At 48.2% G+C, this 17,968-nt stretch overlaps 2 protein-coding genes across 3 annotated transcripts in view; one reads left to right on the forward strand and one right to left on the reverse strand.

Annotated features, from left to right (window-relative positions):
- Positions 1-6,663, forward strand: part of DHX9 (DExH-box helicase 9) — a 95,661-nt gene extending 88,998 nt beyond the window's left edge. For both annotated transcript variants that reach the window (XM_075320605.1, XM_075320606.1), the window contains 6 exons: positions 723-884; positions 967-1,094; positions 1,183-1,412; positions 3,155-3,270; positions 3,808-4,008; positions 6,043-6,663. In XM_075320605.1, the coding sequence (XP_075176720.1) occupies positions 723-884; positions 967-1,094; positions 1,183-1,412; positions 3,155-3,270; positions 3,808-4,008; positions 6,043-6,442 (1,237 nt within the window). In that variant the 3' untranslated portion in view covers positions 6,443-6,663. The remainder of the gene's footprint in view (positions 1-722; positions 885-966; positions 1,095-1,182; positions 1,413-3,154; positions 3,271-3,807; positions 4,009-6,042) is intronic.
- A 7,285-nt stretch (positions 6,664-13,948) lies between these two features.
- Positions 13,949-17,968, reverse strand: part of SHCBP1L (SHC binding and spindle associated 1 like) — a 135,023-nt gene continuing 131,003 nt past the window's right edge. The window contains exon 10 of the mRNA XM_075320607.1: positions 13,949-16,218. Within this exon, the coding sequence (XP_075176722.1) occupies positions 15,967-16,218 (252 nt within the window). The 3' untranslated portion in view covers positions 13,949-15,966. The remainder of the gene's footprint in view (positions 16,219-17,968) is intronic.

The raw sequence follows: 17,968 nt of genomic DNA on the forward strand, positions 1-17,968 counted from the left end.
GATGCCAGCCTAGGAAGGCAGGTCCTTCAGGCGGCGGTTGCCCACCTGTAGGACGGAGCCGTTACGGCTCTATTATGAGGTATTATTTACCCACCCAGGGACTGCTTTTGGACGTCCCAATTGTCTGGGTCTCCCAATGGAGCGCCAAAGAAGAAGGGAATTTTGTTTACTTACCGTAAATTCCTTTTCTTCTAGCTCCAATTGGGAGACCCAGCACCTGCCCCTGTTTTTGTGTACACATGTTGTTCACGTTGAATGGTTTCAGTTCTCCGATATTCCTTCGGATTGAATTTACTTTAAACCAATTTATAACTTTTCCTCCTTCTTGCTTTTGCACCAAAACTGAGGAGCCCGTGGCAGCACGGGGGGTGTATAGGCTGAAGGGGAGGGGCTTTACACTTTTAGTGTAATACTTTGTGTGGCCTCCGGAGGCATAGCTATACACCCAATTGTCTGGGTCTCCCAATTGGAGCTAGAAGAAAAGGAATTTACGGTAAGTAAACAAAATTCCCTTCTTTCTCTCCTCTCCCCCGCCCCAGCCATTCTGTTAGGGTCTTATGGAAAAATGCTCTAGTTTCCCATTGACGTCCATTATACTTGTTACTCGAGTCAGGCCCGTCTGACCTGCTCGATTGGAGCACCGGGCACTCGATCATTTTAGTGCCCGCTCCTCACTAGTCCCCTTCGGAGTTCAGAACTGATGTTATTCTCTTTCATTGCAGTGTTGGGGATGCACTTTGCACAATTTCCGCAGCCACGTGTTTCCCGGAGCCGTTCGTCAGTGAAGGTCGGAGACTGGGATACGTGCATAGAAATTTTGCTGGTAATCGGTTTTCTGATCACGTGGCTCTCTTATCAGTGTTTCAAGCGTGGGACGATGCAAGGTATGTCAGCCTGGGTATAAAATAAGTGACTTTGTTCATAGTATCTATATCTTTATCTTCTTATGGTCTCCTTTCTTTTTAGAATGGGAGGAGAAGACGCGGAGATGAGATTTTGTGAACACAAGCGTCTCAATATGGCAACCTTGCGCATGACATGGGAAGCAAAAGTGCAGCTGAAAGACATCTTGATAAATTCCGGGTTTCCTGAAGGTAAATTGCCCCGAGATCAGCTGATCACTCCCATCATTGTTCTTCCATATGTTGGAATATAAATTTATATTATCCCCATTTCTTTTAGAATGTTTAATGAATCAAATTTTCAACAACACCGGTCCTGATAATAACCTTGATGTGGTCATCTCACTCTTGGCGTTTGGTGTTTACCCCAATGTCTGTTACCACAAAGAAAAACGAAAAATTCTCACAACCGAGGGCCGCAATGCACTGATCCACAAATCCTCAGTCAACTGCCCCTTCAGCAGCCAAGACCTGAAGTATCCGTCCCCATTCTTTGTATTCGGGGAAAAGGTAAGGAGTTCTGTGAAACTGTTGCACAAACTGTCTCTACTTCAATTAGACAATGTTACTTTTCTCCCAGAGTTCTATATTTTCCAGTTACTGACATCGCTCGGTCACGTCATTTTTCCAGGAACATTGTGTTGTCCTATTAACTGACTGCCTAAAATAGCAAAGGAATACAGCATAGGCCTGTGCTCACACTGCTCTCAATAATTTATAATAGTTCTCGACTGCCCCAGTGACTTCACTAGTGTCAATTATAATATAAAATGTGTACTTTTATTTCTTATGCATGTATTTTTGGCTAGTAATCATTAAATTTTGCAGTTTGCCTTCTATAGCATTTTTGTGTTGCAAAGTATGCTGCTAGCTGAAGAACGAGTTAACGGAGTATCCGATAGTGAGCTCGTTTTGACTGCAGCGTCTTATTCTGTTCTGTGTTCTTCTGAGCTCCTCTAACCACACAGTTTAGCTTATCTTTCATTGTGGTCAGAAAACATCTGAGAGAAGCTGAAGGGAAAGAAGATAAGAGTTACACCGGTTTTACACATCTGTGGAATAGGCACATATGACGTTTTAACTTTAGTTGGGAGGCCGGGCCTGGTCTTCTGATGTGGAAAAGGTCCGTGCTTTACTTAACAAATGTGTTAATCCAGCCTTAATCTCTACCTTCAGAACAAGCTCACTGGTGAATAAAGGGAACCAACCAACGGGTTTTTCACATAGAAAGTGCAGGCACTGCCATGATTTAAATTTTGCGCCGCCATCTCCATAGCCGATATTGGTAGTGTGTGCGCATGGCTAATGTGCCGTTGTCTTCAATAAAATGGTGCCAGAATCTGCACATGCGCATACTGCGATCTCCAGCTCCGTTTTACTGAGGACACTGGGTGATGACTGTGAGCAGCGACAGCGCATCTGCTGTTAAGAAAAAAAACTTCAATCTGTGCATGCGCCACCTCCGCTCATATTCAGTGTCTTCAGTAAAATGGTGCTGGAGATCGTGGTACGCGCATGAGCCAATTTCAGCGCCATTTTATTGAAGACACACTAGCATTGCGCACGCACCACCTGCATTGGCAATGGCAGCGTGAAATTTAAATACAGAAAAGGAGGCAGGAGGAGGAATCATTCCAGAGGACCCGACACACACAGTCCTGCCTCGAGGCTCCACCCACTGCACCAATGACGCAATTTCCGAAGCTTTGTTTTTTTTTCTGCAATCAAGCCTCTAATCTGAAGCTCTGCTTACATGCAGCATCCAAGCTCCGGCGTGGCACTGCTGCACTTTATATGTGACAGACCTGCTGGTTGCTTCCCTTTTAGCTTATTCTGTATCGGCACTGGCTGTGTGATTTAGCCCAGATGTGTGACTCTGAAACGCTCCAGAGGTTCACCGTCGTTTACTGTCACATTGGCCTTGCACTCGACAGAAGTGTGCGTCGTGTCTGTCTAGAGTGCATCTTCTGGGTTTCATCGGTGGAGTTCAGCGACACCGATTGATATCACTAGAACGAAGACACCGGTGCAATCCTTTGTATTCTGTCACAAGTTTAGTGTAAGTGTGGAAAAGTAACTTTGTTGCAAGAATTGGAGGTCTCCCAGCGCTCAGGCCCCAACACATTGAACCTTTCAGAATAAAGACTTCAGATGTTCTAAACTGCAGGTTCATGGTACGTTAGTCCTAAATTGTTATATCGAAAGACTGAGTCTAAACCTCTGTGTAATTTATATTGAATGTGTATTTTCAGATTCGTACAAGAGCAATTTCTGCTAAAGTGATGACCATGGTGAGCCCCCTGCAGCTGCTGCTCTTTGGTTCTAAGAAGGTCATGTCGGATGGACAGCTAATCGTGTTGGATGACTGGTATGTGCACGGACGGGTTAATCGTACATTGTTTCTTGTGCCTTCTGTGTGAATTTTCCGGAGCTGGTTTCATGGTGTGATTCAGGCCAGATGTCCCGGCTCTATCGCTTATTTCCCATATGTTGTACTGTAAAGCTGAAACACTTTGTAACAGCTGACCTGCCTCTTTGTAATTATTTGCATCTGAAAGCGTGCGGCCGGTCTGTGGAGCCGTTTTGTTTGCACCCACAAACCATGGCAGAAGTTGAGGTTCAGGTTCAGCAGTTGTGTGATCTAATCACTGAGGACTTTCCTGGTTTGTACATGTGAAAATGTGCGGTGCCAAGGTCACCCGATAAGAGTGCTGAACATTGCAGGAAGCGTTACCGATGTCTGCCTTTTTGCAGTTTTCTACAGAGGCTAAAGTGATTTGATGATCGAATATATTTTCATATATAGACTATATTATATTTTGAAAATGAAATCCTGGATCCACTAAGTTTGGGGCGAGTAGTCTCATGACACGCTATAGTTAACTATAAAATGTCCACTCTGCAGGATCAAGCTGCTGCTTTCCCATGAAGATGCTGCCTCCATAACTGCGCTGAAATCTGCCATGGAAGCACTCGTTGTAGAAGTTACTAAAGATCCAGAAATTTTGTCTCAACTGGATCCCACCAATGAGAAGATGCTGAACATGATCCGCATGTTATCCAAGCCATCCACGGCGGGAATTAATCTCATGATTGCAAATTCCAGGTAAGCAATGCACGCGGGTAAAGGGGTTTGTCCCATGAACAAAGTACATTGTAGTTAAGAGATTTTAGAATAAGTTCCACAATTGGATGTGTTTAGTAAGTGTTAGTGTGCACTCATCTTACAAAAGCTGGCTGCGTCTGACCGTACATCACTGCTACAGTTCATGTCTGGACATAGCACTGTCCTGGCCTAGGAGGGAGGACATCAAAAAAGATCCGTGGAGCCTCTGTTAGGAGTCTCGATACAGAAAATAGCAGATATCCCTCCGGGAAGGACCCAAGGAGTGGCTCTTTGTAGGAGACAACCATATTAAGTGGCCCTTTTAGTCAATATCAAACTTTTTGGTTTTAAAAAAAAAAAATGTTTAAAGATTTTATACAATACATAAATCAGACAAAATCGGGGTCAACATAACCCCAAAATCCCCAGCCCCCCCCCCCCACAAGTTATGATAAAATTAAAAAAAATCAGGTATTTGACTGTTCACCACGTGTGATGAATAGATGTCGTAGTTCTCTTTAGAAAATACAATGTCCAAGGGTATACGAGAGGACCAGAATCCACATTCTCATCCCGGCTAACATCGTGTATGCCAAAGGTTAGATAAAAGCAAGCAATGAGTCCACAGAAGGAAGTTACAGTTCCCGCATCTATGCAACATTTCAGTTATTTATACCATGGCTTAAAACAAACCCAATCGGAACCTAAATAAGTCCCTAGATGCCAGACCGGAGTCGTCTATCCACGGGGCCCAGATCTTTTCAAATTTGGCCATACAATTCCGGTATATTCCCTTCTCCAGGTTTCCCATCCAATTGATCTTGTTAACAAACTCTGATGTGGTTGGAACCTGATCTGAAATCCAATATTGTGCTATTAATTTCCTTGCCATATATAACATACAACCGCCACTTTACCCTCCTCCTCCATCTTCAGGTCTTCGATATAACCCAGGATATATACAAAGGGGGTGAGGCTCAGATCTATGGTATATACTCTATTAATGGTTGAAGTCACACCTCTCCAAAACACCTCCAAACTAGGGCAAGACCACAACATGTGGAGCATGGACGCTGAGTCCGCCGCACATCGTGGACAAGTGGAGTCCGGTCTGGCACCTATGTCAAACAAAAATTTTGCGGTACAATAGACTCGATGAATCACATACAGCTGAGAAAATCTGTGGGCTTCCCCCAAAGACAGATCAGGTATTCTTTCCAATATTTCTGCCCACTGATTGTCCTCAATAGGACCCAACTCTTGTTCCCATCTCCCTTTAGAATATCCAACTCTTTACCAAGTTTAAAGATATGACAAGGGAAATACCAAGGCCAGATATCCATCCACAGACAGCTGTTTCGGGGTGTTGTCCCTCATCAGTGTGGAGTAGGATTCTGGCCAGGTGGGAGCAATGCCTAGTAGACCAACAAGACAAAACAATCACTGATCTCAGAGAGACCAGCCAGAGAAAACACTGCCCGCAGCCAGCGAAGGCGCTCAACACAGTGAAATCCTAGGTGCATTGCCCCCTGACAAGTATGCAAATCACAAAGGTCCGTGGAGCCTCTGTTAGGAGTCTCAACACGGAAAATAGCCAGATATCCCTCCGGGAAGGACCCAGCCGAGGAGTGGCTCTTTTTAGGAGACCACTGGCTGGTCTCCCCAAGATCAGTGATTGTTTTGTCTTGCTGGATGCAAGTTCAGTAGAGCAGGGATCAGCTCATCCTTGAAATGGACATCACTGATGAGGCTTTGTTTTGGCAGGGGATGGGGGGACAGAGGCTCTGGCAATGAGTGCTGCCTCTGCTCCTGAATGTCAGAGTATCCCAGCATGCAATGCGGATTCTCAGACAAAATTTTATTAAATCGGAAGTAGGTAAAAATAAAGCGGTTAGGGTAGAGAGGGAATGGTAGGGACGTTTTAATTGAAGTATATTAGAAAAGTGAATAATATTATTGCAGAAGACATTTAGGATTAAAACAACTAAGTAGTAAGGTGAATACAATGTATGTTAACTCTTTTACAACCTCTAGATTTGGAGATGGGCCTCGTCCACCTAAGATGGCTCGATTTGATGGTGGTTTCCAGGGTAATAGAGGTGGCGGCGGTGGCTACCGTGGTGGTTACAACTCCGGAGGTGGCTATGGAGGATCTGGCTATCGAGGCTCAAGAGGCGGTGGCTACAGAGGTGGAAATCAAGGCGGTGGCTACAGAGGTGGAAATCAAGGCGGTGGCTACAGAGGTGGAAGTCGAGGCGGTGGCTATAGAGGCGGAAGTCAAGGCGGTGGCTACAGAGGCGGAAGTCAAGGTGGTGGCTACAGAGGAGGAAGTCAAGGCGGTGGCTACAGAGGTGGATACCAAGGACAAGGTGGTGGTTTTAGAGGAAACAGTCGAGGAGGTGGTTTCAGGGGCCAGTCAAATGAAGGGTTCTAAAGACTTTTTTTTTTTTTTTGTCCACTTCATTTTACCTGTGAGCAGTTTTGTGCTTGTTGCTGAAGAAGGCAGAAGGCGCACCCTTTGTATGAGTAGTGTTCAAGGTTTTTGTTTAGTTTTTGGGTTTTTTGTACTTTTTATGGTTTCACTGTAGCAATTAAGAGACATTGTCAAACTAAGTTGCCTATTAATAAATCCCTGAATCGTTTTGTTACAAAATATTTGTTGAAAACACAGTTCATTTATTTCATGCATTTGGCAATCTAGAACTGGTTGGATGCCTTTCATCCAACCTACAATAAATGGGGGAAAAAATAAATAAAAACCAAAACACATATGGCTGTCTATATTTTTATTGAAGATTATAGCTACAGTCCAAGGAATTGGATCCCCGCCATTGTTTAATGTGTCCATCAAGCAGCACATTTTCTAAATAGGAGCCCAAAGCATATCTTTTAACACTAGAACTACTGGACTCGTGACACCTATATAGAAATACATGGTGCAAAGTAGTCAAAATGACTTCCTCAGTAGTTCTAGTGTTAAAGGGTTATTCCTATCCCAGCCTTTCATGGCTGAGACAGGAATTACTCTATCCAGTCTGATCACTGGAGGCGGAGTTATAAACAGACGAGAAAGGCTAACTCCTAGAGCAGTGATGGCGAACCTATGGCACGCGTGCTGTCGCCTGATCCTGCCGGTCTGCGCGATCACACCGGCAGATCAAAACTGTTGGAGCGGAGGAGACATTTCTCCTCGCCTGACACTCCTCCTCCCAGGCAGCAGGTGTGTTGCCTAGGAGACGGAGGTGCGTCAGTGAGCGGCGCCGGCGTAATCACATCTTCTGGCCGCATGGGAACGGAGACCCAGCGACGGGCAGCGTGTGCAGGAAGGTGAGTTGTGTGTGTGTGTGTTTTTTTATTATTATAACTTGTGTGCGGCTGTGCCAAGGTGGAGATGAGGGAGCCAGTGCCAGCAGGGGGGGGGAGGAGGACACACATGCCAGCAGGGGGGGGGACACACATGCCAGCAGGGGGGGGGGACACACATGCCAGCAGGGAAGGGGGACACACATGCCAGCAGGGAAGGGGGACACACATGCCAGCAGGGGGGGGGGGGAGAACACACATACCAGCAGGGGGGGGGGGGGGCACACATGCCAGCAGGGGGGGAGGAGAACACATGCCAGCAGGGGGGGGAGGAGAACACACATGCCAGCAGGGGGGGAGGAGAACACACATGCCAGCAGGGGGGGAGGAGAACACACATGCCAGCAGGGGGGGAGGAGAACACACATGCCAGCAGGGAAGGGGGAGACACACATGCCAGCAGGGAAGGGGGACACACATTTTTTTAAACACTTAGAAATCTATTTGTGTAGGTAGAAAATCAAATATAGAACCAGCATACTACCTCAATTTAAATCTTATAAAAACACTATTTATTATAATTCATTTAAAATTCAAAGAAGTTCCACCTGGAACTTCTTTGAATTTTAAATGAATTATAATAAATAGTGTTTTTATAAGATTTAAATTGAGGTAGTATGCTGGTTCTAAGGGGGACACACATGCCAGCAGGGAAGGGGGACACACATGCCAGCAGGGGGGGGAGGAGAACACACATGCCAGCAGGGGGGGAGGTGAACACACATGCCAGCAGGGGGGGGGGACCACACATGCCAGCAGGGGGGGGGGACCACACATGCCAGCAGGGGGGGGGGACCACACATGCCAGCAGGGGGGGGGGACCACACATGCCAGCAGGGGGGGGGGGGACACACATGCCAGCAGGGGGGGGGACTCACATGCCAGCAGGGGGGGGGACTCACATGCCAGCAGGGGGGGGGACTCACATGCCAGCAGGGGGGGGACACACATGCCAGCAGGGGGGGGACACACATGCCAGCAGGGGGGGACACACATGCCAGCAGGGGGGGAGGAGAACACACATGCCAGCAGGGGGGGAGGAGAACACACATGCCAGCAGGGGGGGGGGGACACACATGCCAGCAGGGGGGGGGGACACACATGCCAGCAGGGGGGGGGGACACACATGCCAGCAGGGGGGGGGGACACACATGCCAGCAGGGGGGGGGACACACATGCCAGCAGGGGGGGGGGACACACATGCCAGCAGGGGGGGGGACACACACATGCCAGCAGGAGGGGGGGACACACATGCCAGCAGGGGGGGGGGGGAGGAGTACACGCCAGCAGGAGGGGGGTGGGGGGAGTACACACATGCCAGCAGGGGGGGGGACACACATGCCAGCAGGGGGGGGGGACACACATGCCAGCAGGGGGGGGACACACATGCCAGCAGGGGGGGGGGGAGGAGTACACGCCAGCGGGGGGGGGGGGGGGGAGTACACACATGCCAGCAGGGGGGGGGACACACATGCCAGCAGGGGGGGGGACACACATGCCAGCAGGGGGGGAGGAGAACACACATGCCAGCAGGGGGGGAGGAGAACACACATGCCAGCAGGGGGGGAGGAGAACACACATGCCAGCAGGGGGGGGACACACATGCCAGCAGGGGGGGGACACACATGCCAGCAGGGGGGGGGGACACACATGCCAGCAGGGGGGGGGACACACATGCCAGCAGGGGGGGGGGGACACACATGCCAGCAGGGGGGGGGGGGACACACATGCCAGCAGGGGGGGGGGGGACACACATGCCAGCAGGGGGGAGGACACACATGCCAGCAGGGGGGGGGACACACATGCCAGCAGGGGGGGGGACACACATGCCAGCAGGAGGGGGGGACACACATGCCAGCAGGGGGGGGGGAGGAGTACACGCCAGCAGGGGGGGGGGTGGGGGGAGTACACACATGCCAGCAGGGGGGGGGACACACATGCCAGCAGGGGGGGGGGGACACACATGCCAGCAGGGGGGGGACACACATGCCAGCAGGGGGGGGGACACACATGCCAGCAGGGGGGGGGGAGGAGTACACGCCAGCGGGGGGGGGGGGGGAGTACACACATGCCAGCAGGGGGGGGGACACACATGACAGCAAGGGGGGGGGGGAAACACACATGCCAGCAGGGGGGGGGGACACACACATGCCAGCAGGGGGGGGGGGACACACATGCCAGCAGGGGGGGGGGACACACATGCCAGCAGGGGGGGGGGGCACACACATGCCAGCGGGGGGAGGCACACACATGCCAGCAGGGGGGGAGGAGAACATACATGCCAGCAGGCGGGGGGGGAAGGAGGAGAACACACATGCCAGCAAGGGGGGGGGGCAGGAGAACACACATGCCAGCGGGGGGGGGGGAGAACACACATGCCAGCAAGGGGGGGGGGGGGAGAACACACATGCCAGTGGGGGGGGGGGGAGGAGAACACACATGCCAGCATGGAGGGGGGAGGAGAACACACATGCCAGCAGGGGGGGAGGAGAACACACATGCCAGCAGGGGGGGGGGAGGAGAACACACATGCCAGCAGGGGGGGGGGAGGAGAACACACATGCCAGCAGGGGGGGGGGGGGGGAGAACACACATGCCAGCAGGGGGGGGGAGGAGAACACACATGCCAGCATGGAGGGGGAAACACACATGCCAACATGGAGGGGAAAACACACATGCCAGCATGGAGGGGGAAACACGCATGCCAGGATGGGGGAAAACATACATGCCAGGATGGAGGAAATATGCCATGATAGGGAATATTTACCAGGAAGGTGGACATTTATCAGGATGGTGGTACATGCTAGGAAGGGGGACATTTACCTGGATGGGGGGTACATTAACCAGGATTGGGAACATTTACCAGGAATGGGGTACATGCCGGGATGGGGGAACATTTACATGGATGGGCAATATGTCAGGATGGAGTACATTTACCAGCATGGGGGAACATGCCAGAATGGGGGACATTTACCAGAATGAGGTATATTTACCAGGATGGGGCCATGATGGGGACAAATATACCAGAATGTAGGAAATATATATCAGGATGGGGGACATGTTTACCAGGAAGTGGCCGAGGAAGGGGGACATAACTACACAATGAAAGGGGAGGGGAGCCACTCGTACGTCTTTATGGGATTTCAAGATGTTCAGACTTTGAAATGTAGATGTGGATTACAGGTGACATCTGATTGCATTCCAGGCTAAAATCTCTGTCTAATATGCGGCAATTTTTTCCAGAAAGATCAATCCAACTGCTGTGTCTGGAAAGGGCTCCGCTCCAATATGTGGTAAGCATGAGCGTGATGTCCCCTGCTGAAGAGAAGACTGCAAAGGTAAGGTTACAATCCATTATTTACATAATAGGATTGGTTGGCACTTCGGGAAAAAAATTGGGTTTAGGGCTACAGTTTGGGCACTCGGCCTGTGAAAGCCATGACTGTCCTAGAGGAATGAATGAGCATTATAGAAACAGTGCAGCTCTGCTGCGCTTGGCTGTATCTGTGGCGCTTGGCTGTATCTGTGGCGCTTGGCTGTATCTGTGGCGCTTGGCTGTATCTGTGGCGCTTGGCTGTATCTGTGGCGCTTGGCTGTATCTGTGGCGCTTGGCTGTATCTGTGGCGCTTGGCTGTATCTGTGGCGCTTGGCTGTATCTGTGGCGCTTGGCTGTATCTGTGGCGCTTGGCTGTATCTGTGGCGCTTGGCTGTATCTGTGGCGCTTGGCTGTATCTGTGGCGCTTGGCTGTATCTGTGGCGCTTGGCTGTATCTGTGGCGCTTGGCTGTATCTGTGGCGCTTGGCTGTATCTGTGGCGCTTGGCTGTATCTGTGGCGCTTGGCTGTATCTGTGGCGCTTGGCTGTATCTGTGGCGCTTGGCTGTATCTGTGGCGCTTGGCTGTATCTGTGGCGCTTGGCTGTATCTGTGGCGCTTGGCTGTATCTGTGGCGCTTGGCTGTATCTGTGGCGCTTGGCTGTATCTGTGGCGCTTGGCTGTATCTGTGGCGCTTGGCTGTATCTGTGGCGCTTGGCTGTATCTGTGGCGCTTGGCTGTATCTGTGGCGCTTGGCTGTATCTGTGGCGCTTGGCTGTATCTGTGGCGCTTGGCTGTATCTGTGGCGCTTGGCTGTATCTGTGGCGCTTGGCTGTATCTGTGGCGCTTGGCTGTATCTGTGGCGCTTGGCTGTATCTGTGGCGCTTGGCTGTATCTGTGGCGCTTGGCTGTATCTGTGGCGCTTGGCTGTATCTGTGGCGCTTGGCTGTATCTGTGGCGCTTGGCTGTATCTGTGGCGCTTGGCTGTATCTGTGGCGCTTGGCTGTATCTGTGGCGCTTGGCTGTATCTGTGGCGCTTGGCTGTATCTGTGGCGCTTGGCTGTATCTGTGGCGCTTGGCTGTATCTGTGGCGCTTGGCTGTATCTGTGGCGCTTGGCTGTATCTGTGGCGCTTGGCTGTATCTGTGGCGCTTGGCTGTATCTGTGGCGCTTGGCTGTATCTGTGGCGCTTGGCTGTATCTGTGGCGCTTGGCTGTATCTGTGGCGCTTGGCTGTATCTGTGGCGCTTGGCTGTATCTGTGGCGCTTGGCTGTATCTGTGGCGCTTGGCTGTATCTGTGGCGCTTGGCTGTATCTGTGGCGCTTGGCTGTATCTGTGGCGCTTGGCTGTATCTGTGGCGCTTGGCTGTATCTGTGGCGCTTGGCTGTATCTGTGGCGCTTGGCTGTATCTGTGGCGCTTGGCTGTATCTGTGGCGCTTGGCTGTATCTGTGGCGCTTGGCTGTATCTGTGGCGCTTGGCTGTATCTGTGGCGCTTGGCTGTATCTGTGGCGCTTGGCTGTATCTGTGGCGCTTGGCTGTATCTGTGGCGCTTGGCTGTATCTGTGGCGCTTGGCTGTATCTGTGGCGCTTGGCTGTATCTGTGGCGCTTGGCTGTATCTGTGGCGCTTGGCTGTATCTGTGGCGCTTGGCTGTATCTGTGGCGCTTGGCTGTATCTGTGGCGCTTGGCTGTATCTGTGGCGCTTGGCTGTATCTGTGGCGCTTGGCTGTATCTGTGGCGCTCGGCTGTATCTGCGGCAGTGTGAAGTTATTCCTGTCTCATTAAAGACTGCGAGGCAGACTTGGGTTTAACGCCTTTATATCAGCATGGCTTCAAACTGGAAAACACCTTGACTTCCCGCCATAGCATATTACCTGTCAATCAATGTAGCTCTTTAAAAGGTAGAAAGTCCAAGCAATGTTTCTCATGTCAGTTTGGTCTTTTCATGTTCACATGAAGTGTTGAGCAAGCGTGCCTGCCACTGTTCGGTACTCGATCTAGCATCCAGGTAGTCGCGGTGCTCGGCCGAGAATCGTGGATGCTCTGATATTTCGCCCGTGATACAAAACACAAAGCAGCGGCTTGCTTCACTGCATGTGAGCGGTCACCACAGGGAGAGCCATTTGCAGTCTGTTTTGACCCCAGTGAAAGCCATTCATTTTCAGATGTAGTGTTTGAAAAGAAAAACACAAAAACACTCTCCCTCCCTAGCCCTGGCAAGGCTCTCTTCGTGGCCGGCGGTCTGTGGGGGAGAGCCGATCTGCCCAATCATTGACTTCCATTACACTTGTTACTTGAGCACTTTCAGAGCATCTGACCTCCTCGCCTTCAGGACACGAGCGGTTTTAATGCTCGCCTATCTCGAAGTTTAATGCTTCCCCCCTCCCTTTTATTGGGCTAATTCCCACTAAGCTATACACACTTATTTTATATGTGATAAGTCTTTCCTAATCACGTTATTTGAAGTGTGTGTAGAATTTGCATGTTGGTGAAGGTTGACTGATGTATTTTTTTTTTTCCTACCGTAGAGCTGTTGATAAATGCAAAAGAATAATACACTGTCATTAAGGGTCCGGTGCATATAATATACATCGAGGTTTTCTATTTACTTTTACACCAGTATAGCGGTATACACAATCCCTGGGATGATTAGACACTCGAGCACAGCTTCATCCACGCTGATCTCAAACACCGCACCCACACACGTGCTCACACGGACATGTCAAAACCGAAAACTGGTGCTAATAAACAGTGGAGTACAATGGTTGCCCATTACAAGCAACCAGATTACACTTCTCATTCTAAGGCTAAGCACAGACGGCAAGAAAAACGGAGCAAGTGGAATGCGATAAAAAATCGCATTCCATCCGCACCCATGTTACTCTATGGGCGTTGGTTTTTCCCTGTTCTCAGCCCTAATTGGACCAAGAAAACAATCTCCGCATGCTGCGGGTGCAATATGATTCGTTTTCACTAGCACCCATTAACGTCTATGCAAGCGAAACATTGCCCTGCACTCGCATTACACCACTGTAATGCGAGTGCAGTGTGAGAATTGCATCAGCTGACAATGGAGGAGATGGGGAGATTACTCCCGCCCTCTCCTCCCCTCCGCGGCTGTGCTGCGATCGCATGACAATTGCATGACGCTCGGCTTACACTACAGCAGGGCGGGAGCCGAGTGTCATGCGATTGACTCTCATTAATGCCCGTGTGGCCGCAGCCTAAAGTGGCCGATAGAAAAATGAACATACTGACAAGATTGGTTACTTGAGTAACTACTTTTATTTAAGGACCAGTTTTAAACATCTCCCCAAATGTATCTCTAAGAGAATCCTACAAATGCTGCGCTGTAATATGCTGGTATTTTCCATAAGCGTGTTTCTAAATCCATACTGCCATGTGACTAAAGCTGTCATTTTTATAAATCTATAGTACGGTACAAACGAAATAAACTCCAATACATCTGATCACAGAGATCTGCTTCTTTCTCTACCGTGACTGATTATTCCCATTTCTGAGAGATGACAGTTGGATAAGATTCTATGTAGAGGGAAAATATCCCCCCCCCCCTATAAAAAGGGGCTGTCACAATTGATGACTTTTCTAGTTGTACTCTGCTTGCACCTTTTGCTTTTTATGATTTTGACCTGGTGAAGGAGAAAGAACTCTGATACGTGTTGTTAAATAAAATCATTAATTTTTCCTGCGTTTTTTCTATTCATGGCAGTGCGACATTAACCCTTCCTGCACCATTCCAAATGTATGTAGAAGGAAGGGGAGAGGAGCTGGAGCTTCTATCGCAGTAATGGTAAAATCTGTCTTTACTGAATGCAGATTTTACCTATGAATTGAGAATGTATAGTCAGTCGTGGCAAAGAAAGAAGCAGATTTCTCTGATAAGACGTATAACAAAGTTTCTTAATTCATGTGTGCTATTAATGAAAATGACAGTTAATCCTTAACAAATAAGATTTTGCCTAAAAGAACGCTCACAGATCACTAAAGCTGCATTTGTAGCCACGGTTTTCCTGGGCAGACATTTCAGTAAATTGCTCGCGGGTTTTGCACTTGCTCTTGTGGCTTCTCCAATGCTGGTGTCTTACTTTACACTGTGAATAAAGTGAGTGGGTTCCGAGGGAAAACTGCCCAAAGAAGGTCACTATTAACCGCTTCAGGGTTTCTTTGAAAAAGACTGCATATGAGCAAAACTTGAAAAATCTATATAAATAATAGACTGCCAAAGCATTGTTTAACTTTCAAACTTAGAAAACAAATGACCCACAGTTTCATATATATATATATATATATATATATATATATATATATATATATATATATATATATATATATATATATATATATATATATATATATCTATATCCTACATAGTAACCTTTTAGTTTTCATCAAACCTTTCAGAAATTAATTTAAAGGGAATTATGGGCAGCGTGTATCAGCTACGGGCTGTGCGATCACATCCAGGTAAGTTTTAACTCTGAAACGCTGCGGCATTTAAGAGAAAAACATACATTTAATAGCCTTTGTGGATTGAGCCACACGGGTGCCTAGTCCTACAGGTGCGGACAAGTCTCTATACGCTGCATCCCATGTGCATGTATAGACAACATGAATCACTACAATAGCACAGACCGTGACTGACACGGCCCAAACTGTGAGCAGCATTTATCGTCTGACAGGATCCCTTTAAATTCTGCCAATAACGTGGCTTATTGTGGTTCAGACTTTGAGTAACCCTTTAAATGGTATTTAACATTTGGAGAATATCTTGCAGCAGTTTCTGCTACTATCCGACGTGAACGGGGCTTACAGAAATCTGTGCTTGGCTCTAAAACATCACTTTTACATCACTGAAACTCAAGTCACAAATTTGTTACGTGTGAAAACACCCAAAAGTTAATAAACCTACAGCTTCTTGTTCAATGGAAACTTCCCGTCTCCAGACATTACTAATAAAGCCATATATTATAAATTCAACAACTTTTAAAAGTGTGAAGGTGCCCTCAATAAAAACTGATCCATTTACTCTGCTTTGACATGTGAAAAACGTGAAATGTAGCCCTATAACCAACTGAATATGCAAAGGCTTTTAGCTAACTTAAAATCTAAATTTCCTATAGATTCAACCAAATGTCTGAAAATGAATTAAAACATTACAATATAAGACGGATACTTTGATAACTGGTTTCTAACATTAACACTTGGGTATCTGAGCTTTGTATTAAGCCTGTGTCACCCTCTTTCCAGCTTTTCTAGAAGTCCTTTATGTCAGGACTATTCCGACACTTCCCAGAGAGTTTCCTTCTACTCTGTTCCTTTCAGTCTTGAGGCTGAGCCTTTCTATAGCGGTTGTCAGTTCTTCCTCCTCCTCCTTCTTGTCTCCAGCGGCTGCATCTTCCAGAAGAACACTCTGTGTATGGACCTTCTTCCTCTTGGGCTGCACAATTGTAATACCATAGCCGCTGTTGTTGTATATGTGGTTATCGCTCAGCGTCACGACTGGAGCAGGAATCACCTGGAACCAAAACATAAATGTTGCACCTTTCAGTAGAACTTCAGAACTACTATGCAGCACCCAGAGACGCCCAAAGACCTCCTGCTTCAAAGTAAAGTACACCCGGGATGCAACTGACCTGTTTGAGGTTTTGGGGCAAGGAACTGAAATTATGTGGCTTTGAGATTATATTTTCAACTTTATTATTAGTTTGAGGGGAAAGACACAATTGCTCTGTTATACTACAAATTGGGTTTCTTTGTAGTCTAAACATGGAATGACCCATGTCTGTACAGGATCTGTGGACACAAAACAGTTAAGTCATCTTATACTTGCAAAGTTTTGGGTTTTTTTTCCCCCTGGTGCACCGCAGCATAGAAATGGTTGTGAAATTGTACGTAGCATATGTTAAAGGTATTATCCACCTCTGAAGGTTTTTTTTTTTTTTTTTTAAAACAACTTAAATGCTTAAATTTCAGGCTAAAAATTATTTTTGCAGTGCAAGTTGCTTTCATTAAATTTTGTGCAGTGATTTTTACAGCAGATTGAACTTAGCTGAGGTATGACCCCAGACCACAGCAAAGAGGAGCTCAAATAGACTAAAGGTGGCTTTACACGCTGCGATATCGTTACCAACATCGCTAGCGTGCGTACCCGCCACATTCGTTTGTGCGACACGGGCAAATCGCTGCCCGTGGCGCACAAACTCGCGCGGACCCGTCACACTACTTATTACCTGCCTAGCGACGTCGCTGTGACCGGCGAACCGCCTCCTTTCTAAGGGGGCGGTTTGTGCAGCGTCACTAAGTGACCGCCCAATAGAAGCGTAGGGGTGGAGATGAGCGGGACGTAACATCCCGCCCACCTTCATCCTTCCTCATTGCCGGCGGGACGCAGGTAAGGTGAGGTTCCTGCGATGTGTGCTGCTGCAGGAACAACGAACTACATCGGCCAAGCAGCAGCAACGATAATTGGGAATAGGGGGGCATGTCAACGATGAGCAATTTTGAACGTTTTTGCGACGATTAAAAATCGCTCATAGGGGTTACACGCAACAACATCGCTAAAGTGGCCGAATGTGAGTCACAAATTCCGTGACCCCAGCGACCTCGCTTAAGCGATATCGTAGCATGTAAAGCGGCCTTTATTAAAGTGTAAGGCTGTGTGCCCACGATCAGTGTTCAGTGTTTTGGACGCTGCATGTTTCAGCTGTGTCTAAAACGCTGTGTTGCACAGTGATGAGATTTCGAAAAATACCGTGGTCACTGTGCATGTACTGCCCGCAGCGTAAACTTCCTGCTGTGCGGCTTTGCAAGCCACAGCATGTTAATTCTTTGCTGGGAGTTGCAAGCATCCACCGCAGGGAGAACAGAAGAGAAAGACCACAACTGCCCGACCCCGGATCATGGGCATGGGCAGCTGCGGTCTTCTGCGGAGAAGACTCGTGGCCCCGCAGATCCAGGACGCAGCAGGTCCTGATCATGGAGCAATTTAGAAATTCTCCCATTGGATTGTCAGAACGAGCAAACTGAGGAATTCTCAGTTAACCCATTCTGTAGCCAGCAATACTGCAGCACACAGGCTATATAGAGTGCAAAATTAATGAAACCTAAATTTAAAGATTATTTTTAATCAAAAATGCATCAAATTAACAAAAACGAAAATTGTCTCCAAACATGAAAAAAATCTTTACAAATGTGTTGCATATACTGTATATAGTGTGTGTATATGTTTTTTATATATATATATATATATATATATATATATATAT

The sequence above is a fragment of the Anomaloglossus baeobatrachus genome, chromosome 8 (genome assembly GCF_048569485.1).
Source record: "Anomaloglossus baeobatrachus isolate aAnoBae1 chromosome 8, aAnoBae1.hap1, whole genome shotgun sequence".
Lineage (NCBI taxonomy): Eukaryota > Metazoa > Chordata > Amphibia > Anura > Aromobatidae > Anomaloglossus > Anomaloglossus baeobatrachus.